Here is a 26343-nt window from a genome sequence, read left to right as displayed (position 1 = left end):
TAAGGTCCAGATCTTGAAAATGAAAACATCGATATCGTTTTATAAAATATTATGAGTCTTTTATACCGTTCTCTAAGGTGGATTTTTGTTCTCCAAATAAAGGAGTTAAACTGATATGAACTGTGCAGCTATGGGTTTGTTTGAAATTGAATGTGACTTATTTGTGAAATATAAGAAACTTTACAAGCTTTTCCCAAAAAAAAAAAAAACAAAAACTTTACAAGCATGGGGATATTGTACAGAAGTGACATAGTGTTAAACAAGTGGAGCTTGAGATAGAAAATATAATATTTGTTGTATAAAAAGTGAGTCGATTATTATGTACTTGTTTAATTGGAATAATAGCGTGGTACATTGGATCCGTTCTCTCTCCTTCAATATGCGATAGGTATATGTTAATACAAATACACGAGGTTGTCGATACATTCATATCCTGTTCTATCGTCGTTATTCGTATATCAATATTGATTTTCCCTCTATAAGTACTTTTCTGTGCTTATACTTTTTTATTTCAATAGTTCACGTTTTTATCAGCGTACCTACCAAAGCACGTATTACTTCATCTACGTCTGAGTTAGGTTAGGTTTGTAATTTGGTTAATGATGAATTCTACTATGATACTATATTGATCGGTACATCATTTAAAATCGAGATTTCCATTGGAAGTACATATTCGAATAACATACACGTCAGAAAAAAGTGAAAAATGATACTCCTTGAAAATAATCAAGCATACAAAGTTGGTGTATTAACATGCATTGGTTTTAGGTCCAAAAAAATTATGAGTTAGATGTCCAATTTTCTCACTTATAAGAAAGACAAAAAAGAAAAACGTTACTTTTAAGGTTATATATATGATGTCTGAATTGTTAAAGAAGGTGAGGAAGACTAATGAATCCATGGGAAATTAGATTTTGTTATTATTTTATTTATAATAAGTTGCTTTGGATTATAATGTTTTTATTTAACTATATCACATCACTTTTTTGAAGAATCGAAAAGCAAATAACTGGCGGTAATTCCGACTAAATATTAAACAATTGAGACAACTAGTTTTAATTTTTAAAAGATTTTTTGCTATTCCGTATATGATTTTTTTTTTTTTTTTTTTTTGTACAAAGTTGCATATATGAATATGATTTATCATTTATGTAGTGGGGAACAGCGAAAATATTTGAAATTTCATTCCAAACTTGTGAGGACATAACAGGATCGGAACGGTATCTTCAGTAATCATTAATGTCAAGATAAGGACTAGGACCCCTCCTGATATGGGGCCTATTCTAGCTTTCTTTCTCTTGCCTGTAGACAAAGTTAACATGTTGATCCCGGGAGATTTCTGGCCTATCGTTCGTTCCGAGATAAAAAGATTATGAGTCTTAATAAGGGCGTAAATATAAACGGATCATTATTAGGATAATAATCAACCCAATTAATGCGAGAACTAGAAGAAGACTCTTCTCATTTGAATTTGTCTTGATTTTGCTTTCTTTATTACTTGCATACCAAACATGTCTCTCCATACCCTAGGTTAGTGTTTGTGGATGGTTTTCATGTGGGATTGATAACTTTAATGATAGACCTATAAACGACCAGGTTGTCTATTATACATTCATATCCTGTTCTCTTATTGTCGACCTTGGTATATTAATATTCCTTCAATATTTTTCTTTGCTTATAATATCAGAAGATAAAAGAATAAATGAGCTCTGATCATGGTTAAAAAGAATAAATAATGAGTTTATTATTTTTATTTCAATAGTTCACGACTTCACACGTTTTAAATTAGTATGATGAACAGCGTACCTACCAATTGGATCAATTTATTTTAAGTCAGGTTAGGACTTAGGATTTTAGTTTGGCTGATCAATTCTAATAACTATGGTACTGACGATTCGATATATTTGAAGTACATGTGTTCGACTGACACACATATCAAAAAAAATGATAAATGGCATTGTAGACAATGAAGCATAACTAATGTAGTGTATTAAAGAACTCTTTTAACAACGGTGGTGGTTTTCAAACTCATGAGCTTCTGAGTTGTTGAAGAAATCCATGGGATTTTTTTTTTTATTCGCAAAACCTAAATTGAATACTAACTTAACTGGAATCACTTTGATTCGTTATTTCCTGTGGATTGACACTTTCCCAAAGATATTGTGGTTGCTGTTTGGTTTATGCCCTCTTTAAATAGTTCTGTTATTTCGTGAAAGTCAACAAATTTCTCATTCTTCCGCTGAAACCAAATTCATATCAATGAACAAAAGCCACTACTCCCACTAGTGATGTAAACTGGTTGTGTGAGCTAAAAAGTTTCTCGGTGCAGAAGAAAGCGAAATTGTTATAGTAAATAGGTACCCTATAATGTTTCACATGAAGTAAATCTCAGGAATACGCTACATCAAGAACTTGTCCCATATATGTACCGGAAGCCTAAAGCTGTTAGTGCCAAAAAAGAAAGGCCTTAGTTATATACTCTTACTACTGACTGATTTTGTTAGTGACCGTGTGCTACAATCTCTAAACCATCATATATCACCATGTCTCAGGAGGCATTGACCAAAACGACCCTGAATACCCAAGACCCTCTGCCACGGGCATTGAACTAGTCCCCACTTGCGTTTCGTTATTACTAACGGGATAGCTTGGGTCCACCAAAAATGCTTGAATTTCATCTGCTCCATTATAAGCTGTAGGAAGAGGCGCAGGAAGTGTTTGAGCTAGTGGTAGAACCGGACGGGTAGGTCGAATGATCATATGGTCATAATTCGTACCAGGTGCTAGGCTGCCACGCATCCGGCTTTGTGGGTGCCAATTCTCAGTGTTAGCAGGAGTCAAATTTATGAAGTCTCGTGATGAGAACTGTCCCATTGCACCACCAGGATTCAGTATTTGGTCTGTGGACCCTCCATAGTTAACTGGTGAACTTTGGAGATATGTAATGGAAGATGGCATCGGTCTTGGCATGTGTCTTTGGTCAGCGATCCCTCCGTAGCTGACAGGTAAAGTTTGGGGATGTGTAATGGAAGATGGCATTGGTCTCTGGTCAGCGGTCCCTCCGTAGTTGACAGGTGAAGTTCCGGATTGTGTAATGGAAGATGACATCGGTCTTTGGTGGGCGTACCCTCCGTAACTGACAGGTAAAGTTTGGAGATTTGTAATGGAAGATGGCATCGGTCTTTGATGGGCGCTCCCTCTGTAGTTAAGTAATGTTTGGAGATGTGTAATTGAAGATGGCGTCGGTCTTTGGTCAGCGTTCATCGGTCTTTGATGGGCGTTCCCTCCATAGTTGACAGATAAAGTTCGAGGATGTGCAATGGAAGATGGCATCGGTCTTTGATGGGTGTTCCCTCCGTAGTTGACAGGTAAAGTTTGAGGATGTACAATATAAGATGGCACTGGTCTTTGCTGTGCAGGGGACGGGCTCTGATTCTGCAAACAGATAAGAATGAAAAAACTTCAGAGTTGGTTAAACAAGCAAGTAATTTATGGATAGGCGAGATTAGAGATCGGAATCCTCGCAGGCCCAAATGGTAATTAAGATCCGGTATCTGTTCTAACTTTCATAGACTAAAGCAAATCTGAAGCAGATGAAAATCGCAACATGTGTTAACCGTCCATTTGAATTGCTCATAATTTCTGTTATAAGTTGTAACCAGCAACGAAATGTTAGATTGCACTAGATGGAATGTATAAGTCGATAAGATATCATGGTAATGTAGCTTAACCAGATATTTGCGCAAACAAACAAAATGCAACCGTAGGGTAATGGTTGACAAACCTGCATCGCATAATGATGCTGCGACAGAGGTGCAGGTGGTGGCAATTGAGTTTGATTTCTGCCACGTCCATGGATGTGGTTCCATCTCTCCATCAAATCAGAAGTTCTTCCTTGACAATTTCCAAGGGACGTAACATGTGAGCCTTGAAACTGAGAAGACTGAGCAGCCGGCATTGATGTGCCAAAGTTTGCCGCATTAGTAGCTAATATATCTTGTGGAGATGAGGTTGGTAAGAATGTCACAGGTGAGGCTTGTCTTGCTGCTGAATCTCGGGTGTTTACTACTTGTGGTAAATTCACGAATTGTTGACCATCAAAGGCATTCAGAGTTTGTGGCAGTGTGTTGATTGAAGCAGGAGACTGGTTAAGCATAGTGTAATCTGTAGCAGGCCTATGTGTGTTATTTGACGGACCCTGAATCTCAGATAAACAAGGATTCTGTTCATCGACTTGGGTGCCACCGGATGTTTCCATTTCATTCTCATCTCTGGCAAGATTCGAAACAGTAGGCCCCAAGTTTATGAAACTATTTGGATCTCCATGGTCATGAGTGGTTTCCGGCACAAGTTCCACGTCATCATCGTTTTCCGTTTCAACCGTCCATGTTCCATCAGCAGAGATAACCACATCTGCAGCATTACGTCCCACTTCTTCTAGAATCTGTGGATATTAGCGAAGATTCTTTATTTAGTGTAGAATGTAAAAAGATGTATCACTAAGCAACAAAAATAAGCTACTTGCCTTTCTCAGTTTTTGATCTACACGGATGTCAGTATAGCAAACAGATTGATTGCAATGCGGGCAGCGCCATGATGGTCGTCTTGTATTCATGTTGACATAATTCCAGAAATCAAAACACTACAGCAGAAAGAAACATATAAAACAGAGATGAGGGAAATATTTCTATAGTTTCTAATTTCGCTAAAGCCAATCCCTTTTACTAGCAATTTTCAATCGAGGATGTCACACATTTATATCGTATTAACTTACAAAAATCATACTTTGAGAAGACATGTTATGGCCAGTGTTCTAAAAAGCGGTCTAGGCGGTCGCCTAGACCCCGACTAGGCGCTAGGCTCTTATGCGACGCCTAGATAACCGCCTTGACCGCCTAAAATTACATAGACCTTGTTTAATGTATTTTATTGATTTTTGAATAAATTTATTTATATATAAATAGTTATAAATATTCATATATTATTTAGTATGAATATAAATAAATGATTTATCTAATTTTTGTTTATGATTTCGTATTTCTAGTTTTTTTCTAGATTTTTTCTATAACTTTTATATATAATATCATACTTATAATGTTTTATGTTATAAACGTCTAAACCGCCTAAAAATCGCCTAGGCCCCGATTAGGCGTTCTAGGCGCTAGGCGCTGGGTCACCGCCCGCTTAGCGCCTAGCGCTTTCTTGAACATTGGTTATGGCAACAGCGAAGTAAACCACAGGCTTGAATGTTACGTATTAATGAAATAGTTCTTTTCATAATGATTTAAGCAATGAAAACAATGATGATCCTATAATTTCTTATGCTTAACAGAAAATGCATCACCTGAAGATGTTTACAGACATGACCCTTCACAGGAAGTTTGATACGCGTTCGGCTGTTATAATTGTGATGATTAAATCTTAAAAGGTTGAGGTAACTGTGAAAGCAACTTCTTGAGATATAACGCTACATAGGGAAGACATCCCAGATACCTGATAGGACAACTGAGAGATATCCTTGATGGCCCCTCAATTATGTCACAATCTATAGACAAATTGGGAAAGACAAACAATGAGTTCTCGGAATACAATTATACGAATACATAGACTAATCACACAAATAGTTTCTTCTCCTAGTCACCAAATACTCTTAGATATACCTGAGTTTGATTCAATGACTTCAGGATGAACATAATCTTTCAGCAACGGTTTGTCGGGCAGCGGTATGACATCCATGAAAGCAATAGCAATTAAGTAACTACCTATAGCAAATGAGTAGCTGTCCATTATTACTGAAAATGAGGAGAGGAAATAAAGATGGTTAAATGATATCTTCAATGAACATAAACCTCGAAAACAGCCTATTGCTTGTAGAAGATTTGCCCCAGGGTTGAGCAGGGCAGTAACATTAGTTGGAAGCTGCGGCCCAGACTCCTGAAAAGAAATTACAATAAACAATTACTTGTATCATAGTAAGTAGTAAGTACTTCCAAAACATATCCAAGAAACAAATGAAATGCACAAACCATTGAGATGTTAACTCTCTTGTCAACGCCATTTCCATTTAACAAAAAGCTGTAATTTTCAAATGTAAATCAATATGGTTAAAATAAAAAACTGCTTCACAAACATCCGGCTGAAAAAAGGAAAGCAATCCAACCACACCTGACTTCTTGTGGATGTACAATACAATTAGATCTGCTTATGTCCTCTGTCCAGACCACAAATAATCCCTGAAGAGCAAGCAAAATTCCATAATAAACTACTGAGTATAGGAACCAGGTACATAAACAAAGATTCAAAACTATAAAATGCTGAAGTGACACAACGAGCAAAGCTTAAAGGTAAGCTTTGAAAGTACATTCATGCATCTTCTAACCTAATTGCATTAAAAACATATATGCAGGAGTAGCCAAACATGCACAATACTATATGAGAGACCAAACAAATTTAAACGACGACGCAAAATCTGGTACCAAGAAACACATTCAATACTCAAATTCCAATACATACTACCCTCTGTTTGTGAGAATGTGGCATCGCCTTTGAAATATGGAAGTCCTTCACCAACATCTTTGATTCTGGCTGCCAGGAGAAACAAAGCTAACTAAAGCATACATTAAAAAAAAAGGGTGCTAAGAACTGAATAATATATAAAGTAACCTTAGCCTCAAAAGAAACAAGAATATGCCCCAGCTTCACACATGGATAGAACCTATATAGACAGAAAAGAAGGAGATTCAAACAAACCAACGTTTTGATTTTAGTGACCAAGTTTTCTTTACAGTAGCAGACTAGTAACCTTGCTAATTTGAAATAAAAGAATGAACACATATAAGAAGCTGCCAAATACTTTCAATTACTCAATCCTTATTAGCTAAAATATCATAATAAAATCGAAGCCTACCTCTCTATGACCTGCGATATTAGACTGACGGGGCTATTTAGACTAGGGGTGACAGTTTCAGGACAGCTGAAACTATTCCACATCTGAACAAGAATAAAAACATCATTATTCACAGAATCCAGATTATTCTCTAATGAGACATTCGGCTGGAACGAAACATACCAAGTCTATGATAGCCAACAGTTGGTGAGTCTCTCTCTGCGGGAACCATCCAAGCTGACAAGCACTCTGTGAGAGAAACACAAATACAGTATTACATATACACCTCAACTAAGTAACCTATACAAGAACCAATATTCAAATCAGCAAAAACTCAGCCAAAATGACTTGAGCTAAAGCTACTAATTCTAACTCTATCTTTTATTTTACCTTGGCTGAGATCATCAGCGCCATTACCACCGCGCTCGTTTGATAATCATCACATTTACGTCGGCACACCTGCACCATATAACACATAAACAACAGCACTAAGACTATATACTAAACCCAAACGGAAGAAGCACCTTGAAAATAGGAAAGTTTTACAAGACAAAAATTAAACACACATGATTGAGGATTAAAGCCAGCTCTTGAATATTCACTGGAACTTCATTTTTCCCAATAGCCGCATCGATTTCACTGCATTCACCAAATCAGGAGAAGATTTCTCAGTGAAGCTCGAAACACCCAGAAATGAAGATTTTTTAGGTTAAAACAAAGATGAATTCAACGGAAACGTAAAGTGAGATTTTACTTAGCGAGAGAGATGCAGAAAGCTTGAAACTCCTTGGTGTCGAATCCAGCTCGAAACCCAAACCTAGACGTAATTACAAGAAGAATGTTAGTTAAACCCATTTTTTATGTAGAAACTTTTACTAAGTATTAAACAATTAACTGATACACTTAAAACTAAACAAGAAAATCAAAAGTCAAATGATAGAGACTAATTGATAATTATACAAATGAGTGAAGACAAAATACCTAGAAGTCGCCGGAATCACCATTGAAACTTGAAAGTTCTTCTCCTTCTCCGGGAAGTTTCCAGGATATAAATAAGTCTAACTAAGCCGACACCACGACTAGCGAGTAGCTTGCGTCATTTTATAGTTAGCAGTTTACTCCTCAATGTTTTTTTTATTTTACAAAGCAGTCCTTAAACTTCTCATAGTTATTACTAAATTCCCTTCTAGTTCTAGTCTAGTTTTATTCATTAAGTCTTTTTCTTCCTTTGACCAAAAAAAAAAAAAAAAAAGAGTCTTTTTTCTCCATTCGTGTTTTTTGTTGTAGGCTTTGTGATTGGACAATTTAAGTGCTACTATTAATCATAACCCTTGTTTGAAAAATCGCTAGACGCTAGTCGGGCGCTCGGCATAGACCTAGCGATTAATCGGAAAATCGGATTAAAATCGGGAATTAATCGGAGATTAGTTTTAGGGTTATTTTAATATTTTTAAAACATATTAATCTAATATTATTTTCAAAATTGCAGTAAACACATAAAAATGTATTTTTGAGACAAATTTTATGATTTTTATTACAAATTTATGATTTTTATTAAAATTTGAACATAAATTATTGTAAAACATTACAAACTCCCAATTCAAATGATTGAATAACAAAAATAAAAAGTTTTTTTTATACTAGCAATCTAAAAATAATCGGGGTATGTAAGATTAGGCGGGGAATAATCGGATTAGGTGGGGAATAATCGGATTAGGCGGAAAGTAATCGGATTAGGCAGAGAGTAATCGGGTGACTGATTTCTTTAAGAGATTAGTCATTAATCGAGGCAGATATGGTGGGCCTAGCGATTAAGCGGAGAGTAATCAGGTCTAAGCGGAGATTTTTAGAACAGGGATCGTAACTTTTGCAAAACTATAACGTTAATCTCTACATTAGCCTGCGACGGTCTATTCTCCTTACTTTAACGTTTCCTATGTGTCACTCTAATCAAGATTAGAGCTCACAAATCACAGTTTCAATTATTAAATTACCACATTTTAATATTTCTAGATCAAATCATAGCCATTTAAGAGACTTATAATTTATAACATATGTACAATACATACTTAGAATTACGAAAGTCGGACTAATGATGCTTGAATCTCTTCGAGTGTTCGGCCTTTCGTCTCGGGCACCAATGTCCATATGAATACGATCGTCACCAAAGAAACTCCACAAAATATGAAATATGTTCCTAAAAATTCAATAAACAAAAATAACTATATATATGATCTTTCTCTTATGTTTACTAAATAATTGAACAGTTATATTTGATTAAAAATTTATAATTTTGATGTGTAGAATCTTACCGGAAGCGCTCCACTGTATCATGAAATTGAAACTATAAATGATAATCCAATTAAAAAACCAATTTGACATCGTTACAAGGCTACCGGCGGTGATTTTCACATTCAACGGAAATACCTGCCAAATTTAGCAAGTCAATTATGAAATTTCATATGAAAAGAACTTAACTTTTTTTTTTTTTTTTAGTTTAACAGAAAAGTAAACAAATACCTCAGACATGATAACCCATGGTAGTCCACCTAGACCAATGCCAAAAGATGAGACATAACCCTGGTATATGACTTGGTTTATTAGAGCATCAGCAGTGGAGCAAGCTAAAAAGTGTTAGAGGTAATAAAAAAAAAGAAAATTGTCTCTCTCTTCACATCCGAGTGTAACTTTACACTCGGGTGTAACACACACTCTCCCTCTCTCTCTCTTTCTTTTTCTCTCTCTTTTCTATCTCTCTTTAAATTATAATAATAAAAAAAAGTTTACACCCACTTTCACACTTTCTCCACTGCCCATGGTCTTAGTGTCGTGGTTTCATCAAGCAATATATAGCGGTTATTATAAACCGGTTGGTCCATTGGTTAATTGACTGGAAAGTAAGTTTTGGCATTTACGTACCACTAAACCGACGATTAACATAACGGAACATAACTTCTGAAATTCACCATGCTTCTGCTCATGGAGGAAAAAACTAATATTTTTATAAAAAAATTAAACAAAGCAATTTAGTTAGATTAAGTAGTTAAGTAGGCTAAACCTGAAGATAGTAAGAAAGGCCAATTAAAAATGAGCATATGCACATACCGATAGAAGAAATCTGCAAAATAAAAATAATAATCAAATTTGGAAAATAATTTGTTATCCTAGGAAATCAGCAACGAAATGTTATAGTGAAATTGTAACCATAAGAAGTGGTCGGCGTCCCCAACGGTCGACAGTTAACATGACAACTATAGATTGCGGTATCTTTACAAAAAAAAAGAAGTTGTAACTGAAATTAAAAAGATGAAATATTCAAAGATAAATACTCCCTCTGTATTTGAAAAAATGTCGTTTCAACTGTTTTTGGGTGAATTAAGAAAGGGCACAGAATTACAAAACTAACCTTATGAGAAACGATTATTTACAATTATATTTTTGGTATCTGTAGTTTTGGTAATTTAGACTGATTAATTATGATCAATTAATTGGGGGTAATTTAGGAAATTTTATGCAAAAGTTGTTAAAATGACAACTAATTAAAAACACAGAAAAAAGGCTAGAACGACATTTATTCAAATACGGAGGGAGTAGATGATAAAGAGTAGCAAAAGAGAACAATGTACCAGAATAACTGCGAGGATGGTTGTTCCTACGTCGCTTGGAAAACCTAGTCACACCAAACAATGAAGTTAAAAATCGTGAGATGGTATTGACTACAAATATCAAACCAGTTGTGACCTGCTCTTCATATTTGTTTTGGTTAACCTGCTTTGTCGAAAATACGAGCAGCATAAGCACTTATCGCCGCACTCCCACAAAATTGTTGCAAAAGCATTAATCCCAAGCCAATCTAATCATTTTCAACCAAATTAATAAACCAAGAAAACATTTATTTAATTTATATAAAAGATGATTGGTATTAGAGGAGACTTACGATTAACGAATGTGCGTTTCCTATATGGAACAAGTCTCTTATTCCACTTCGAGACTCTTTTCTGGATATTTCCACTGTTTCCTGTTTCATATATTTTTGGTGTTAATTACTTTTTTTTTTTGTCAAAGGGTGTTAATTACTATGTATGTAAAAATGTAACTGAAAAAAAAATCAATTAATTCATTACTCTGATTTCAGCTGCTTCCTCAAGAATACCACTATTTTCTCCCCTTAATCTCTTCAAAGTAACTTCAAGTTCTTGATCTCGACCATACATCGCCTATAAAAGGAACATTGCTACGTAAATTGTGCTTATAGTATTACGTTACGTACCAATAAATACATTTAAAAATAATAGTAAAACAACTGAAAGTGTTAGACATACCAGCCATCTAGGAGATTCAGGAATAAAAAATAAACATATCACTTGGGAAGCACTTGGGATTGCACCTAGTCGTAGATTTGAAATCAACAATTAGTTTGGACAATATGATCAAGTATAAATATTACATTTTAGATAGTTTAGATGAGACAAATATATATAGTTACTTAAAAGAGCTAATGTTCGCCAATGGAAAAAAATTCCAATGAAGAACATGAGTGAAATCCCAAGACATTGTAGAAGCTGCACATTCAAACCAAAGATAACAATAATCACTAAATATTTTGTTTTCGTATTTATAAGTTATTTTGATATAGTTTTTATTTTTAGTTTACCTGATTGGAATAAGAAAATCCTCCGCGAAATGTTTTGGGTGTAATTTCTGCTATATACACAGGAACCTGGTTATTTTGACCAGTAGATCCATAAATAAAAATGGTATAAACGACACTAACAAGCTAATAAAAAACTAGAAATTTTGTTTAAATAACAAGGGGCGATAAATTTAGTTACCACATAACTAATGAGACCGACCCCGAACCCCAAGAAGAGTCGTCCAATATTAAGCAGTAGAATATCCTTCAAATAATCACAATAAGCAACATGTTAACTGCTTAAAACAAAACTTTGCAAAGAATTATTAAATTTTTTGAGTAAATACATATCTTTGAAGTTTTAAAAAGGGAGATTTGGAGAAACAAACATGTGCATATGCTACAGCGAGCCAACCAAAGATGCAGCAAACATCTGAGATCCACATTGTCTGAGATATCAATAGACCAGCAAATCAGAAAACACATTAAAAAAAAAAAAAGAATAACTTCATCTTAGAAGATCCAATAAAATCAAAAGATAAACCGGAACCGGTCCAACAATAATTACCTGTCGACGACCAACGAGAGCAGATATTTTCCCGCTAAACGCGGCCGTAATCATTCCTCCTAATGTCATTACCGAAGTGAAAAACGAAAACTGGCCAAAATAGAATTAGACCATTCAAACCGAGTTTGCTGGTCTGGTTTATTGAACCGGTTTGAGATTCACTAAAACAAAACAAAAACCGATATTGATATGAGCACAGGTAAGGTGGACTTACATCTGCCCCCTGTTCTAAAAATCCCCGCCTAGCCCCGATTACTCCCCGCTTAATCGCTAGGCCCACCCTATCCGCTTCGATTAATGACTAATCCCCTAAAAAATCAGTAACCCGATTATTCTCCGCCTAATCCGATTATTTTCCGCCTAATCTTATATACCCCGATTATTTTTTAGATTGCAAGTATAAAAAAACTTTTTATTTTTGTTATTCAATCATTTGAATGGAGAGTTTGTGATGTTTTACAATAACTTGTGTTCAAATTTTAATAAAAATCATAAATTTGTAATAAAAATCATAAATTTTTACAATATTGGATTAATATATTTTAAAAATATTAAAATAACCCTAAAACTAATCCCCGATTAATCCCCGATTTTAATCCGATTTTCCGATTAATCGCTAGGCCCATGCCGAGCGCCCGACTAGCGCCTAGCGATTTTTCAAACAAGGCATCTGCCACAGAAAGTCCCAGTTCTTCCATAATTTTTGATTGAGCAGGCGACGAATATGACATCTACAAAGTATAGTATAATTATCAAAATTATGCACAAAAAAATTAGGATTCTAAACCTGTAATAATCCAAAATCAGTGAAAAATAAATTGAAAGAAAAAAGAAAGAGAGAGAGAGAGATGATGAAAAATCTCACGGCGCAGCCATAAGAGAATGATCCAGCGACAACGACGGATGTGCTGAGAATAAGACCAGAAGTGAAGGAGGATGCTTCTTCTTGCTTATTCAGCAGAGGAGATTCAAAACTTTCAGATTCCATCTTCTTTCTTTGCTCCTTATCCTAACTTTGAATAGTCTATTTATGCTTTTATTGGCCATGCCTCATTGGTCGTTGTCACATGTGATTAATCATTTTATCTTTAATTAATCGGCTCATTGAGTTATTTTGTAAATGGCAATTAGACTTCGAGTTGCAACTTGCCAGATCCGATGAGTAACCAAGTTTTAAGTGGTGCGTGAATTTTGTTTAACAAACATACATAATCAAATATTATATGGTTTAAAATATTGTTAAATAACTTTTGTAACGAATAATACCACAAAGTTTGATATTTTTTCTGTCAACCAAATATATTGACAAAAATATATTAAAAGTAAAAAAATTCGGAACTCCAAAATCGGAGATACATGACTTATATATGTAAACATCAATAAAACAATATCTGGCACTGGCATTGTGGCCTTGAACAATAAGTTTGACAAAAAAAAAAAAAAAACAATCAACTTTAGATTTATGAAAGTTGGCCTAGTGATTGTTGGATATCTTCGAGTGTTCGGCCTTTCGTCTCAGGCACCAAAGTCCATACAAATACGAATGACATCAGAGAAACTCCAGCAAATATGAAATATGTTCCTGAAAATTCCAATAAACCAAAATAACTATATAGTCACTTTTCAAATTCCATATCTAAAGTAAGTATATAATGAAAATATTAATTTGAGGGGACATTCCTAACATAAAATTCTTTAATCTTCCCGTTTTTGTATTTTTAATTATTTAAAAGACATATATACCCACTAATTTTGATTATACACAAACCTAGAAACTTAGAAAAATAAAACAAATAAGAATTTTATGTGTTATTTAGTTATTTCTTTGTTTTCTCTTCTTTTTATTGCAACGATTATCAAATACTATCGAAAATAATAGTAAAGCAAATTTGTCTCAGATTTGTAATATTATGAAGACACTAATTAATGGATGGAATTTTACCGAAAGCACTCCATTGCATCATGAAATTAAAACTGAAAATGATTATCCAACTGAAAAACCAGTTAGATACTGTTACAAGGCTACCGGCGGTAATTTTCACATTCACCGGAAACACCTGCCATATATAATGAATAAATTATGAAATTTTAGAGAGCTTTTTTAGCATAATTAAATACTATAAAGATAAACATAGAAAATAAGGAAAATTATTTTGGTTAATAACTATATATAAATAGATGTGCTGAGTTCTAGTCTTCAGACTCCTTAAAATATTTACTTTGTTAAAGCATTTTTAGTTATATTTCTAAGGTAGTTAAAACTTTAATAAAATGGATCCTAAAATGATGATAGAAAAAACACTAAAAGACTGTGATCTTTCTCGTAGAGGTTGTTTGTTTTTACCCAAAGCAAAAATGGAAAATATACTTAGAACTACAGGAATTACATTACCTCGAAATGGTATACAAGTGGAAATTCAGGATCATAACAAATCTTATTGGGTAAATTTAAAAAAACACGGTGTTGGTTATCATATCGGAACTGGATGGACAAATATCAGATATGCAAGAGGTCTTCAAACAGGCGATATTATCAAATTATATTGGAAAGATACTAAATTCATTTTTACTATGTAATGAGTTTTCATATCTTTTTATATCATTCTTTTGTTAGTTATTCTATTTTAGCTTATGAATTTTATTTGTTAAAAATTATTCATATAGATAGATGCTAACATTTTTAATTAAGGTTCAAATGGTAATATCAGGTTGCACAGAGCGATATTTATAGTTTAAAAGAAAATAAACAAATACCTCAGACATTATAACCCATGGTAGTCCACCTAAACCAATGCCAAAGGATAAGACATAACCCTGGTATATATGACTTGGTTGATTAGTGTTGTGGTTTCTTTCAACAAAGTATGACTTAAACCAAAAGAAGTAATTGACAGAAAATAAAGATTGGCATTTACGTACCACTAAACCGACGATTAACATAGGGGAACAAAACTCCTGAAAATCACCATGCTTCTGCTCGTGGGGATAAATAATATTTAGTCTATAAAAACTAAAAATCAAATGAAAGTTATAAAGATTAAAATAGTTAAGAAGAGTAAACCTGAAGATAGTATGAAAGGCCAATAAAAAATGAACATATGCACAGACCGATAGAAGAGCTCTGCATGATTAAAATAGTTAAGAAGAGTAAACCTAAACGTTTATTTTTGAATATAATTTAACATTAGATTAAAAAAAAAAAGATAGAACAGCTATGCAATTTCAAACCTTAAATAATATCTTTTATCCAAGGAAATCAATTACGAAAATTATACTTATATCGAAGATAATGAAATGATTACCATCAGAAGTGGTCGGCGTCCACATCGGTCGACGGCGAACATGACAATTATAGATTGCGGTACCTAAAAACAAGAATAAGTTGTTGTGAATATGTGAAATATATGTTTTACGATAAAAAAATGTTAATTACTTAAAAGACAATGTTTAGATTTACCAAAATAACTGCAAGGATGGATGTTCCTATGTCGCTTGGGAAACCTAAATACCCAAGACAATATATTTGAAAATCGTGAGGTGAAATTTGATATTTCCTCCGTTTTATAATATAAGGCGTTTTAGATAAAGTTTTTTTGTTTCACAATATAAGTCGTTTTCGAGTTTCAATGCAAATTATATTATTATTTTAATATTTTATGATTATTTATATTATGCAATTTTTTTTATGATTGATTAAACTTTTAAAAAGTAAATCTTCTTAATCGGCGTGCTTTTACTTACAACGACTTATATTATGAAACGGATGGAGTACAATATTAAACAAGCTATGGACCTGCCATTGAATTTTTCTTTATTATGGTTTACCGGCTGTGTCGAAAATACGAGCAGCATAAGCACTTATCGCGGAACTCCCACAAAATTGTTGCAAGAGCATTAGGACCAATCCAATCTAATAGTTTTCAACGAAATTAATAAACAGAAAAAAAAACAAATTAATCTTTATTTATTTCACTGAACAAGTTAAATGTATACTACATTCCTTTTTTTTTTTTCCCGTTAGGAGTATTTCATTCTACTTATAGGCATATATCCATATACGCATAAAGTTGTCTATCCGTTTTTTAAGTTGATCATCAATAGGTCACAAAACTAGATAAGAACTCAATCAAAATCTCTTTTAAATTATTTCTATAGATAAAATGATAGGTATTTGATGAGACTTACGATCAACGGATGTGCGTTTTTAATATTGAACAAATCTCTTAGTCCACTTCGAGATTCTCTTCTAGAGGTTTCCACCGTTTCCTGTTTCACATTTTAGATCGAATTAAAAGTTAACCAAAATACGTTTTTTTTTTTTTTGTGCAAACCAAAATACGTATATGTTAGCCAAATTAGTAATATTTCCGGAACAAAAAATAAATAATTACTCTGATTTCAGCTGCTTCTTCGAGAATATCACCATTTTCTCCTCTTAGTCTCTTCAAAGTAATTTCAAGTTCTCGTTCTCTACCATACATAGCCTAAGGTGAACATTAATATGAAGACCATAGTTATAAATAATATTACCAACATACATTGAAAGTTAATATTAAAAAAAAAAAAACTTCTAGCGCATGAATTACCAGCCATCTAGGTGATTCAGGAATAAAAAATAAACATATCATTTGGATACCACATGGGATTGCACCTAATCATAGATTGAAAATTCAAGAATAAGTTAAATAATGTGATTTAAGTATACATATTAGAAATTTATTATGATTTGAGATTTAGTTCATTAAGAGAAAAATATAGTTACTTAAAAGAGCTAATGTTCTCCAATGAAAAAAGTTTCCGGTGAAGAACATGAGCGAAATTCCAAAACTTTGTAGAAGCTGCAAGTTCAAATGCAAGATAACAATAATAACTAAATATTGATATTCTGAATTTATAAGCTATTAGATATCATTGGATTGTTTTACTCCTTACTTGATTGGAAAAAGAAAATCCTCCACGAAATGCTTTAGGTGTAATTTCTGCTATATACACAGGTACCTGTGTAATTTTGACCAATCGATCAAACAAAATATAAGGTGTAAAATGACATATTAATATATATATCAACACTACACTTATAAATAACTAAAAAAATTGTTTTAAAAAACAGATGATAAAGTTAATTACCACATAACTTATGAGACCAACCCCAAACCCCAAGAAACCTCGTCCAATATTTAGCAGCATTTTATCCTTGACAATAATCACAACAAATCAAATGTTAACTTTATAAGAAAATATAAACATGTGTCAAAAGTAAATTTACAAGATGGAGAAGTGGAGAAACAAACATGTGCAAAGGCTACAGCTAGCCAACCAAAGATGCAGAAAACATCCGAGATCCACATTGTCTGAGATCAAAGAGATGAACAAATCAAAACGTGTTTATTACGTCATCTTAAGAAAAGAAAAAAACAAAAGTGATCCAACATAAATTAACAAACAAAATTTAATTACCTGTCGACGACCAATAATTGCAGCGATTTTTCCACTAAGCGCGGCTGTTATCATTCCTCCCAATGTCATTACCGATGTGAAAAACGAATACTGGCCAAAAGAAAAAAATAGATTAATAAATGATAATGGATGCTGACGTCAAAAAAAATGTTATTGATTTGCTCACACACATGGATGACTTACATCTGCCACGGAAAGTCCCAGTTCTTCCATGATTTTGGATTGAGCAGGCGACGAATATGACATCTTCCAATTATGATATTGATGTCAAAATTAGGCCACAATAATAAAATGATACTCTATCCGTTTCAAAATATAAAGCGTTTTAGCTAAAAACACACCGATTAAAAAAATCTACTTTTTAAAAGTTCAACCAATCATAAAAAAGACTGTATAATAAAAATAATCATAAAATATTAAAGTAATATATAATTTGCATAGAAACTTGAAAACGACTTATATTGTGAAACAAAAAAATTTCTTCAAAGCGCCTTATATTTTGAAACGGAAAGAGTATATAAGTAGATATCACTCAAAATCACATATAATCAAATAACAATTTTGAGACGAAAAAAGCTATCGAGGTTTTATCAGAAAAAAGTCCAATCTGAGGCATGTTAATTAAGATGATGATTGGTGAAATCCAAAATCACCGGAAAAATAAAATGAAAGAAAAGCAAAAGAGAGGTGATGAAATCTCACAGCGCAGCCATAAACGAAGGATCCAGTGACAGCGACGGAGGTACTGAGAAGAAGACCAGAAGTGATGGAAGAAGAGGTTCTTGCTTCTTCTTGATCATTATTCACCAGAGGTGTTTTGATACTTCCAGATTCCATCTCCCTTTTTTTTTTTTTTTTCTTTCTTTTTACTAGTATCTTTTTTTCCTGTTTCTCTCTTCTTTAATAGTCTTCACTCTTCAAGCTTTTATTTGGCAATTGGCATTGACTCATTGGTCGTGTCCCATGTGAACAACTGTTGTTATAGATCTTTTTGACTCAATAATACTATTCTATATATATATATAGTAAGTAGATATTGATATCTTTTATGTCGGCTATATATATTTTATTGATTTAATCTTGTTGCTTGATCATATATATAGGTAAATCTAAGATATGCAGTTATGCACACACAGATTTATACTATATATAGGTAATTTATATTCTATCATAACATGCCTTTTTAAGACAGAGCACCGGAGGAGACTTGAATCTTGACCCAAAAATCTTAAAGTTGAGTTCGAGGAAGAGGCTTCATGAATCCAACAGCTGCTATAAGGAGGAGATGAGCGAGACACGAAACGATTTGCTCTGAATTTTTTGCAATTAAATACCCAACTATCCATAACAACTTGTTAATCTGTGTGATTAATTAGCCACTCATTAGTGTTTGTAGTTTATGCTAACTTAATAATTATCCAGTTAAAACTATAAAATATAAAAGTGACTTTTCATGATTCTAATTTCTACAGCTAATATCCATCAATACTTTGGGAAGACCAATCCGCAATAAATGTATTGATGTAGTAATAATTTTAGAAGCGCTAAAATAATTTTGAGTTTAATTGTTAGTAACATTTGTTTAACGAATCTGTTTAAGAGTTTTTTTTCGACGGGGGATTTTTAACTAACAGATAAAAATTCAGGGTCTAAAATTATATAATAATCAATAGTGGAGGACTTTTTCCATTAAAATCACTTTCTTTTTGGTACATTATTTCAAAAAAAGAAGAAGAGATGTACGAACCATAGATCACATAATAATTGAAAGGCTAGATGATTGCCACGCTGGCAATCCGCGTGACCTAAAGTGTAACCAATCAGAATTAAAATTTTCAGCCTATATATATAGAGAACAGCAAAACCCTAAAGCCACTCATATTCTCAATTCCCAGCACACCAACACTTCATTTCTCTTCGAATTCTGCTAAAGTCTCTTCAAGTCGTTCTAGTTTCGAAGAGAACGATGAGTACTGGAGCAGGAAGCGGAACAACCAAAGGTGGCAGAGGAAAGCCAAAGGCCACCAAATCCGTCTCTCGTTCGTCCAAAGCCGGTCTTCAATTCCCTGTCGGAAGAATCGCCAGATTCCTCAAAGCCGGTAAATACGCCGAGCGTGTCGGTGCCGGAGCTCCCGTCTATCTCTCCGCTGTTCTCGAATACCTCGCAGCTGAGGTAATTTATCATCAAATTGGCTTTTCGATTTCGATTTGGTCACATCTGAATTGGATCTTGTACTGATTCGATTTTGATTTGGTTTGGTCTAGGTGTTGGAGCTTGCGGGAAACGCAGCAAGGGATAACAAGAAGACACGTATAGTACCAAGACACATTCAGCTTGCAGTGAGGAACGACGAAGAGCTGAGTAAACTTCTGGGAAGTGTGACGATTGCGAATGGAGGTGTTTTGCCAAATATTCATCAGAATCTTTTGCCTTCCAAGGTTGGCAAGAACAAAGGAGATATTGGATCTGCTTCTCAGGAGTTCTGAGTTTCTTCTTTGTTCTGTTTCTGTTGTTTGGATTCCGAACTTGTAAAATAGACCCTGTTGGTGTTTTTTTAGGGGATCAGATTTGCTTAAAAGCTTGGCTATTGCCTAAGTATGTTTAATTACTGAATGATATAATTTTTCGGAACTGATCAAGTATCAATGGTACTGGTATTAAACAATATATCAAACCCAGACACATTTGCAGTCTGTTTGGTTCGAACACAAGCAAGGCATATTTGAAACTCTTTTGCAAATACATGTAACCTTTGATGAACCTAACCATTGCTTTTACTATGTATCAATTTCATTAGTCTCATTTGCTAATTTCACTCTAGAAGTAAAACTCATTTGGTTTGGACCCAAGTCATGGTAATCCTGAGTTAACTTAGTAAATAACCCTCATCTGTTGGTCTCACCTGAATTAACTTACTTAATTACCCTCATCTGCAGTTCTTGTTATATATACTTATGAATTGTGTCTTTGAAAACTGTTATAGATTATTGGAGTAAATTTAGAACAATTATCAAGTTGGGGATGTAGCTCAATTGGTAGAGCGCTCGCTTTGCATGCGAGAGGCACGGGGTTCGATCCCCCGCATCTCCAACTCTCTCTGTTTTTTAAAAGATCATGCGTCAATTGAGAATCTGAGAGATAAATCGTATGTTTTTTTTTTCCCTTGCTTAATACAAAGCTCAATACAGCAATAACTTAATATTTTCAGATCTCATCAACGTACGTACCTAGGCAGTTTTATTTTGATTCGTCAGTGGTTTATTTCATGTTCTCGCATGCCATATATGCAAAAAAAAAACTATTGTGATGCAAATAAGCTTATATATATACATTTACCAAATTCTGATATGTTTTCTCTTTCTTTCTAACCAACCTTAATTTGTTTTTTCCAACCCAAGTAAATTGAGAACATGATGGTAAGGTGACCATAAAATGAATCTATGCAAAAAAAAGACAGAGAATCTAAAAAGAGACTAGGCTATGCTGGTGAACTTCAAATCGCTGGAGCTCCGACCGGATTAATCTTTCTGGACCGGACATAGCTCAGAAACTGGCCGGGAAGTTCTTCTAGAAGTGCCTGGACCACCGACACTTGTCCACCTGCACCCACACCAAATTCAACATTTACAACCATCCTAAACGCATCTAAACACTTGACACTATCCTATGTAAGCATGCCTTTTTATATGATGTACAGAAAATTTGTAGATGAAGAAATTTAAAACTCACTATGGATGTCTTTCATAGGAACGAACTGAACGATGTCCCGTGTAGCTATCCGACCAGTTGAACTCTCTAACCGGCGACCATTATCAGCATCAAGCATCTGAAAGATTTACACAGTTAAGTCACTGCAAGTTTACTTATTGCAAAGAGACAGAGATAAAAACTAACTTGACAAAACAAAACTTGTACCTCCATTTGTTTGAAGTCTGTGTTTCCCACACCGATGATGAGAACTGACAACGGGAGATCAGAAGCTCTCACCAATGCGTCTACTGTACCCGCCATGTCCGTAAGGACTCCATCCTGTTCACACATCCAAATTTCTTGACATTGAAGCTATAGATTCTTGACAAAAAAAAGAAGCTATAGATTCACTAGTAACAGATGCACATTACGTATCTGAGTTTTCAGTCTCTTACCGTAATGATGAGCAGAACAAAGTACTTGGGACTGTTTTGTGAGAGTGACTGAGAAGCAGTATGAGCAGCCTTGTCGACCACATGGCTGAATAGAGTTGGTCCTGCTAGAGCAACATTGCGAAGAGCACTCGCATAAGCTGCCATGATTCCTTCAACTCCAACAACCTAAAAACGAAAAGTGAATATGAAGCTATGTGACATTTAACATGTAATTTTGAGAATGCAATGTTTCATGGTTCTGAAATAATAAAAGATACAAAAGTTCCTTATAATCTAGTTGTAATAATATACACCAGTATGAACACAATATTAGATCCAATAAATAAGGGAGAACAATATTTCTGTCTCGTAAGTTACCTCGTCGCCATATGAAGCTCCATTCAAGTTGAAAGCATGGGACACAGAACCATCCGATGTTCTTCCTCCAAAACCCCAGGCAGGAAACCGCTTATCAGAATCATAAAACTGGATGACCTCTCCTACTTCCATAATAGCCTGGAAAATAATAGAAGCCAAATTATGTTTGTACATACGATAGATCAAGGGAGAATGACCACACTGAAAGAAGTAGCAATGAGACGATTGTCTTATACTCAGCCAAATCTATGTTATTTCATTAGCCATTTACGAGAGAACTAATCATGAACTTCTAGTCCAAGAAATGTATTGGTATTGATGATACAAATCGCAAACAAAAAACTGGTTCCATACAAAAGAATTGAAGGTGTAACAATAGTACCTGCTGATATGAGTTTAATCTGCCTGATGGATCAATGTAGTGCAAAGAACTTGGAGTTCGGGGATCACCATTTGAAGCTGGAAGACAGACCATCAATCATAAAACTCAAGGTTTCTAAGTAACAAAATAAGATTTATAAAAGTAGAAGAAGGTGAATCACCAGTGAAGTCAACTGCAACCATGAAATTAAGTTCAAAGCCACTGGATATGTAATCAAGAAAACTGTACTGGACTTTCTCCATATAACGATCCACGATGAGCTGGCCTTTCAGAACCTACAAAATCCCAAAAAAAATCTTAACGAAAAACAGATGCAAATAACTGTATTAAGATTTCAATCAAGTGGTAAGAGTAGGCACCTTGTTGCCCCTAAGAGATGGATAGACAAAGTTTGCAGCCTCTTTCTGGAGACAGAGTCTCTCCAATTCTGCTACAGATTTCTCTGTCTTTCTGCAAGGTTCAGTACGATTGTCAGTAACAAACATCAAAATATGGTGAGACCCGGTAGAAGGTTTAAGGTATGTTACCCAATAAGCTCATGATTCCCACTAGTATTGAAATCAAAGCACTCGATAACCAATGGGGTGTCCTGCATAAGCAAAACAAGCAATTTAACATAATGATTACTTCAAATACATTGAATTACAGTAAAAAAACTAGCTTACTTTGCTTCCAAATTGCTGCATAGTCAAGCACACAGGCCTCCACATGGGATTGAGGTTGTTGTCCACTACCTCAGTCCGACAAATTGGGACTGCAGCACTTGTCTCAACAATTCTTGAAATTCTTAAGAAAGGATCCTAGAAAGAGATAATAAGATAATAAGTTAAAACTTCTGCAAGAAATCTTAATATTGTTACCTAGAAGGACAAGAATGCATAAGTTTGTACGTACACTCTTAGAGAACAAGTCCTTGTTATCCAAATTGACACAGCGAAAATTAATCTCAGCGACAGTTTTAGAAGCAACTGTTTCTTCAGCTTGGACAGAGAGTGTTCCCAAATTTCTATTCACACCAGCTCTAACGTTGCCAGTAAGAGTTAATGTCACTGTCCGGTTAGGTCTTGTCATAATCTGGTGATTGAAAGAGGAATGTAAATGGAAGTTATAAGATATGTCGTACACAAAGAGCAGTAACAGAAATTAATGGCCAAGCAACAATGAAGCCATCACGAGTAGCAGTGTCTGATTATTGAATAAATTTACCTCGGACAGAACACATGTGGCTTCTCCCAAGAAATCCTGGTCCTTCAGCTTTAATGTCTGTAGAGTTATACAGTATCTTGAAACCATTTTTAAGGTGTAACAATTATAATCAAAATGCAAACATCTTATCCACCGGATTTTACTATCAATGAAAATATTACCTTCACTGGCACATTGTGATATCTTGTATCGACATCATAGATGTGGAAACTGAAAAGAAAAAGAGTCATACAAGTTTAAACATGAGTTCAACATGTGCAATTCATCAGAAAAAATTTGTTGAGAGTGGCATACACTAATGTCTGGACAGCTTCAAACTGAAAAGAGACTGTTATCTTCTCAATCCACTTTGGATTCAAGCTGTTAAGTATGACTTCAGTACGGCCAATTTCCTCAAGTCTCCCATCCTTTTTCCTCAAATACATGACAGCCACCGGATCACTCTACAAGAAATCGAAAATTCATCAACTTCACATGTAACTTTATAGTAAAAATGGCTTTGAATCTCATACGACCAAATCCAATAAGTTTAAACTAGTAGTAGTAGACAGGATTCAATTATAGCGTACATGTGGAAAGAATGAATATTCTGGATTATCGATTAATAAATTGTATGTGCATACCTTAGATGTTATGTCACAGTCCAACAAGTTTAAAGCCGACAAAGTTAACTGCAAAACACAAATTCATAATGTTAAACACCACTTAAAGGTAAACCTGTGACAAAAAATTTAAGGTATTCCATGAAAATGCAAAAGAAATAGTGTAAAACCATAAGCAATAAGCAAAAGAAAGCGAAAACTTTAAGCCATCCTTAAGTCACCAAAAACAAATGTGAAGGAGAAGTTCATCTTTCTTTTATTATGAATAGTGCAAATATTGAATGGTTGCACTGAAGGAAGTTGCAGACTAATAGTATAGTATTCTTGTGTTATGTTTCGTAGCAACTTACCTTAAATTATAGTTTTCATGGCATAACCTGGCCTACTTTCTCAGAAACAAAACAATACGCTAAAGATATACTATATATATATTTATACACACACTTTATACCCCACATATAAGACGATTCAACTCAATAAACTAACCCCACGCACGCAAAAGAGAGAGAGAGAAAAACATGGACAAAGACTGAACACAGGTCAATGAGTGAGCTCCTTAGAAAAGTACAAAATAATACCTTATCCACTATGGATAAGAAAGAAGAACAAAGATGATCCCTAAAAGCACGATGATTCCAACCAGAAATCGAGGATCTAGGTTAATGTTTATTCACTTTAGCAAATATTCAATTCACAATTTGTTAACTTGGTTGACTTATCCAAGTGTGAACACATATATACGAGCATAAAAAGCCCTAACTTTTGGTACCTCGATTTGAGAAAAGAGAGGATATTGACCACGAGATCTGAAGAAAAAATCGACAGCGTCGTTGTGCGCCGCATTGTTGGCGATGGATGAGGAAGTGGGTCTCTGATGGACCCCTCCAATGGCTTGTTTGCCTCCTTGCACATCTCCAGATAAACAACCTCCCATTGTCTCTCTCTCTCTTTCTATAGATTAAAACCCTAAAAATCCCAAATTTCGAGTCAGATCAAACCCTAGAAGATTTCACAATGCAGATTATATGATTAACACAGGATTCTGCAACTTTTCTAGCTCTCTATATATTATATTGAACAGATAGATATACGCGTAAAAAAAGACAAGTTTTCTTTTTTAATACAAAGAAAAGCAAAGAAGAATTTTCAGGAAATTGGTTGGTTCGACCTTCCAAGAAATAGAAAAGGTTTTTGTTGAATCCTGTTTGTGTTTGGATTTCAAAACGCGTTTCGTTTTCGATTTTTAAGGAAACGTCTTTTGATCACTTTTTAACACTTTTATTAGGAAAAATACACTTTCTACTTTCAATTCAACCTTATTCAAGTTCTCTCGTTTCTCCGAATGTTCCTTCCTCCTCCGCTTCTATTCTCTCATAAATTTTTCTTTTTCCCCGCAAAATCTTGTTTGTGTTACGAATAATTAAAAATCTTAATTATATAAATAAGCTAATTAATTCCAATTTTTTAATTAGACTAGATATTGTTTGAATCTTAAGTATTAAGGATTAGTTAAGGTTTACATTATTGGGTTTTTAATTTGATATAAAAATTTATATGATTTCATAATTATTTTTTCTGTCTAGGTTTTTTTTTTTTGGGCAAAATATATCTAGTTTTGTTTATTCTTTGTATTTACTATGAAAACGAGAGTCTTGTTTCTTCTACATTGGATGGTCATACACTCAGAGCCGGACCAAAGAAATCGGGGGCTCCATACGAATTAAATAAAAAATAATATCAAATTTTTTATAAAATAAAAAAAGTAGAGTAAAAAAGAATTAGTTTAAGCAAAACTCTTAATTGTTTTAGAATTTCTTAAAATAAAAAAGTTTTCTCTTATTCGATGAAAGAAATCTAATGGTTTGTAAAGAAAAAATAACTTACTATTTCTTTTTTATTATTCAATTGTATATAATAATTATAAATTTTTTAGACACACATAACATTTTAGGATCTATAAACAATAACTAATATACATATATACAAGAAAACAAATTATGTAGAACCCTTCTAAAATAGGGGCCCCATTGCAATGCATCATAATAATGCCCTTAAGTCCGGCTCTCATACACTTGTGAAAAATCAAAAATGTAGCTCTACGCTTTT

The 26343-nt window shown here is 34.0% G+C and overlaps 6 protein-coding genes and 1 non-coding gene across 19 annotated transcripts; 3 read left to right on the top strand and 4 right to left on the bottom strand.

Moving 5' to 3' along the window:
* Positions 1-2324: 2324 nt before the first annotated feature.
* LOC9325785 (E4 SUMO-protein ligase PIAL1) lies at positions 2325-8095 on the bottom strand. 4 transcript variants are annotated; one of them, XM_021011988.1, is made up of 17 exons: positions 7868-8095; positions 7641-7703; positions 7453-7525; positions 7277-7345; positions 7070-7135; positions 6908-6990; positions 6664-6715; positions 6514-6585; positions 6166-6233; positions 6027-6075; positions 5850-5934; positions 5661-5762; positions 5494-5545; positions 5345-5396; positions 4526-4642; positions 3785-4444; positions 2325-3435 (listed from the first exon to the last, which is right to left on the bottom strand). In XM_021011988.1, exons 1-17 carry the CDS (start codon positions 7888-7890, stop codon positions 2539-2541), a joined length of 2583 nt encoding a protein of 860 aa, XP_020867647.1. In that variant the 5' UTR covers positions 7891-8095; the 3' UTR covers positions 2325-2538. The 4 variants fall into 4 exon arrangements, with proteins under 4 accessions (XP_020867647.1, XP_020867648.1, XP_020867649.1 ...); XM_021011989.1 differs by having other exon boundaries at positions 6517-6585; XM_021011990.1 differs by lacking the exons at positions 6908-6990; positions 7070-7135; positions 7277-7345; ... (1 more) ...; positions 7641-7703; positions 7868-8095 and having other exon boundaries at positions 6514-6581.
* Positions 8096-8781: 686 nt separating this feature from the next.
* On the bottom strand, positions 8782-13234 carry LOC9325784 (sugar transporter ERD6-like 2). 7 transcript variants are annotated; one of them, XM_021011998.1, is made up of 18 exons: positions 12953-13234; positions 12756-12818; positions 12088-12177; positions 11909-11968; positions 11719-11784; positions 11541-11606; positions 11373-11448; positions 11209-11273; positions 11011-11103; positions 10824-10904; positions 10655-10739; positions 10513-10556; positions 10091-10153; positions 9945-10004; positions 9806-9859; positions 9407-9466; positions 9199-9313; positions 8846-9083 (listed from the first exon to the last, which is right to left on the bottom strand). In XM_021011998.1, exons 1-18 carry the CDS (start codon positions 13073-13075, stop codon positions 8962-8964), a joined length of 1386 nt encoding a protein of 461 aa, XP_020867657.1. In that variant the 5' UTR covers positions 13076-13234; the 3' UTR covers positions 8846-8961. The 7 variants fall into 7 exon arrangements, 6 of the variants coding, with proteins under 6 accessions (XP_020867660.1, XP_020867659.1, XP_020867657.1 ...); XM_021012001.1 differs by lacking the exon at positions 12953-13234 and having other exon boundaries at positions 8782-9083; positions 12088-12146; XM_021012000.1 differs by lacking the exon at positions 12953-13234 and having other exon boundaries at positions 8782-9083; positions 12088-12220; positions 12756-12809.
* A 143-nt stretch (positions 13235-13377) lies between these two features.
* On the bottom strand, positions 13378-18887 carry LOC9328538 (sugar transporter ERD6-like 1). Of its 3 annotated transcripts, XM_021011995.1 has the most exons (18): positions 18247-18887; positions 17728-17790; positions 17545-17634; positions 17379-17438; positions 17215-17280; positions 17020-17085; positions 16850-16925; positions 16674-16738; positions 16479-16571; positions 16273-16353; positions 15913-15997; positions 15545-15588; positions 15390-15452; positions 15149-15208; positions 15007-15060; positions 14842-14901; positions 14030-14144; positions 13378-13669 (listed from the first exon to the last, which is right to left on the bottom strand). In XM_021011995.1, exons 1-18 carry the CDS (start codon positions 18379-18381, stop codon positions 13548-13550), a joined length of 1398 nt encoding a protein of 465 aa, XP_020867654.1. In that variant the 5' UTR covers positions 18382-18887; the 3' UTR covers positions 13378-13547. The 3 variants fall into 3 exon arrangements, with proteins under 3 accessions (XP_020867654.1, XP_020867656.1, XP_020867655.1); XM_021011997.1 differs by lacking the exons at positions 16674-16738; positions 16850-16925 and having other exon boundaries at positions 18247-18601; XM_021011996.1 differs by lacking the exons at positions 15545-15588; positions 15913-15997 and having other exon boundaries at positions 18247-18590.
* Positions 14158-14835, top strand: LOC110224797 (B3 domain-containing protein At1g08985). The gene has a single exon (XM_021012004.1). The coding sequence runs from the start codon at positions 14359-14361 to the stop codon at positions 14662-14664; it is 306 nt and encodes a 101-aa protein (XP_020867663.1). The 5' UTR covers positions 14158-14358; the 3' UTR covers positions 14665-14835.
* A 285-nt stretch (positions 18888-19172) lies between the features above and the next one.
* Positions 19173-20212, top strand: LOC9325783 (probable histone H2AXa). Its single transcript, XM_002892429.2, has 2 exons — positions 19173-19717; positions 19810-20212. The coding sequence occupies exons 1-2, from the start codon at positions 19511-19513 to the stop codon at positions 20029-20031; spliced, it is 429 nt and encodes a 142-aa protein (XP_002892475.1). The 5' UTR covers positions 19173-19510; the 3' UTR covers positions 20032-20212.
* Positions 20213-20562: 350 nt separating this feature from the next.
* TRNAA-UGC lies at positions 20563-20635 on the top strand. Its single transcript has one exon. It is a non-coding gene; the product is annotated as a tRNA-Ala (tRNA).
* Positions 20636-20785: 150 nt separating this feature from the next.
* Positions 20786-25497, bottom strand: LOC9325782 (protein BONZAI 3). Of its 2 annotated transcripts, XM_021011993.1 has the most exons (17): positions 25406-25497; positions 25007-25203; positions 24259-24306; positions 23930-24078; positions 23797-23845; positions 23636-23692; positions 23324-23503; positions 23095-23229; positions 22957-23018; positions 22789-22879; positions 22590-22704; positions 22430-22506; positions 22048-22185; positions 21691-21855; positions 21461-21574; positions 21275-21371; positions 20786-21145 (listed from the first exon to the last, which is right to left on the bottom strand). In XM_021011993.1, exons 2-17 carry the CDS (start codon positions 25169-25171, stop codon positions 21039-21041), a joined length of 1749 nt encoding a protein of 582 aa, XP_020867652.1. In that variant the 5' UTR covers positions 25172-25203; positions 25406-25497; the 3' UTR covers positions 20786-21038. The 2 variants fall into 2 exon arrangements, with proteins under 2 accessions (XP_020867652.1, XP_002889718.1); XM_002889672.2 differs by lacking the exon at positions 25406-25497 and having other exon boundaries at positions 25007-25374.
* Positions 25498-26343: the final 846 nt, after the last annotated feature.

This window comes from Arabidopsis lyrata (assembly GCF_000004255.2).
Source record: "Arabidopsis lyrata subsp. lyrata unplaced genomic scaffold ARALYscaffold_1, whole genome shotgun sequence".
In the NCBI taxonomy this organism is placed as follows: domain Eukaryota; kingdom Viridiplantae; phylum Streptophyta; class Magnoliopsida; order Brassicales; family Brassicaceae; genus Arabidopsis; species Arabidopsis lyrata.
This window is presented reverse-complemented; position numbering and strand designations above follow the sequence as displayed.

Excerpts from the sequence above, each read along its gene's own strand:
- LOC9325784 (XM_021011998.1), bottom strand. The coding sequence starts at position 13,075 with ATGGAATCTGAAAGTTTTGAATCTCCTCTGCTGAATAAGCAAGAAGAA. Across the intron at positions 12,819-12,952 it reads CATTCTCTTATGGCTGCGCC|ATGTCATATTCGTCGCCTGC; the intron begins GTGAGATTTTTC and ends TATACTTTGTAG. Across the intron at positions 11,449-11,540 it reads GATTTTCTTATTCCAATCAG|CTTCTACAATGTCTTGGGAT; the intron begins GTAAACTAAAAA and ends TTGAATGTGCAG.
- LOC110224797 (XM_021012004.1), top strand. The coding sequence starts at position 14,359 with ATGGATCCTAAAATGATGATAGAAAAAACACTAAAAGACTGTGATCTT.
- LOC9328538 (XM_021011995.1), bottom strand. The coding sequence starts at position 18,381 with ATGGAATCTGGAAGTATCAAAACACCTCTGGTGAATAATGATCAAGAA. Across the intron at positions 17,791-18,246 it reads CCTTCGTTTATGGCTGCGCT|ATGTCATATTCGTCGCCTGC; the intron begins GTGAGATTTCAT and ends CATAATTGGAAG. Across the intron at positions 15,061-15,148 it reads GCCTTTCATACTATCTTCAG|AAGCATGGTGATTTTCAGGA; the intron begins GTTTACTCTTCT and ends CCCCACGAGCAG.
- LOC9325783 (XM_002892429.2), top strand. The coding sequence starts at position 19,511 with ATGAGTACTGGAGCAGGAAGCGGAACAACCAAAGGTGGCAGAGGAAAG. Across the intron at positions 19,718-19,809 it reads TCGAATACCTCGCAGCTGAG|GTGTTGGAGCTTGCGGGAAA; the intron begins GTAATTTATCAT and ends GGTTTGGTCTAG.
- LOC9325785 (XM_021011988.1), bottom strand. The coding sequence starts at position 7,890 with ATGGTGATTCCGGCGACTTCTAG. Across the intron at positions 6,716-6,907 it reads ATATCGCAGGTCATAGAGAG|GTTCTATCCATGTGTGAAGC; the intron begins GTAGGCTTCGAT and ends CTGTCTATATAG. Across the intron at positions 5,935-6,026 it reads AGAGAGTTAACATCTCAATG|GAGTCTGGGCCGCAGCTTCC; the intron begins GTTTGTGCATTT and ends ATTTCTTTTCAG.
- LOC9325782 (XM_021011993.1), bottom strand. The coding sequence starts at position 25,171 with ATGGGAGGTTGTTTATCTGGAGATGTGCAAGGAGGCAAACAAGCCATT. Across the intron at positions 23,846-23,929 it reads GAAGCTGTCCAGACATTAGT|TTTCCACATCTATGATGTCG; the intron begins GTATGCCACTCT and ends TTTTCTTTTCAG. Across the intron at positions 21,575-21,690 it reads TTGTTCTGCTCATCATTACG|GATGGAGTCCTTACGGACAT; the intron begins GTAAGAGACTGA and ends ATGTGTGAACAG.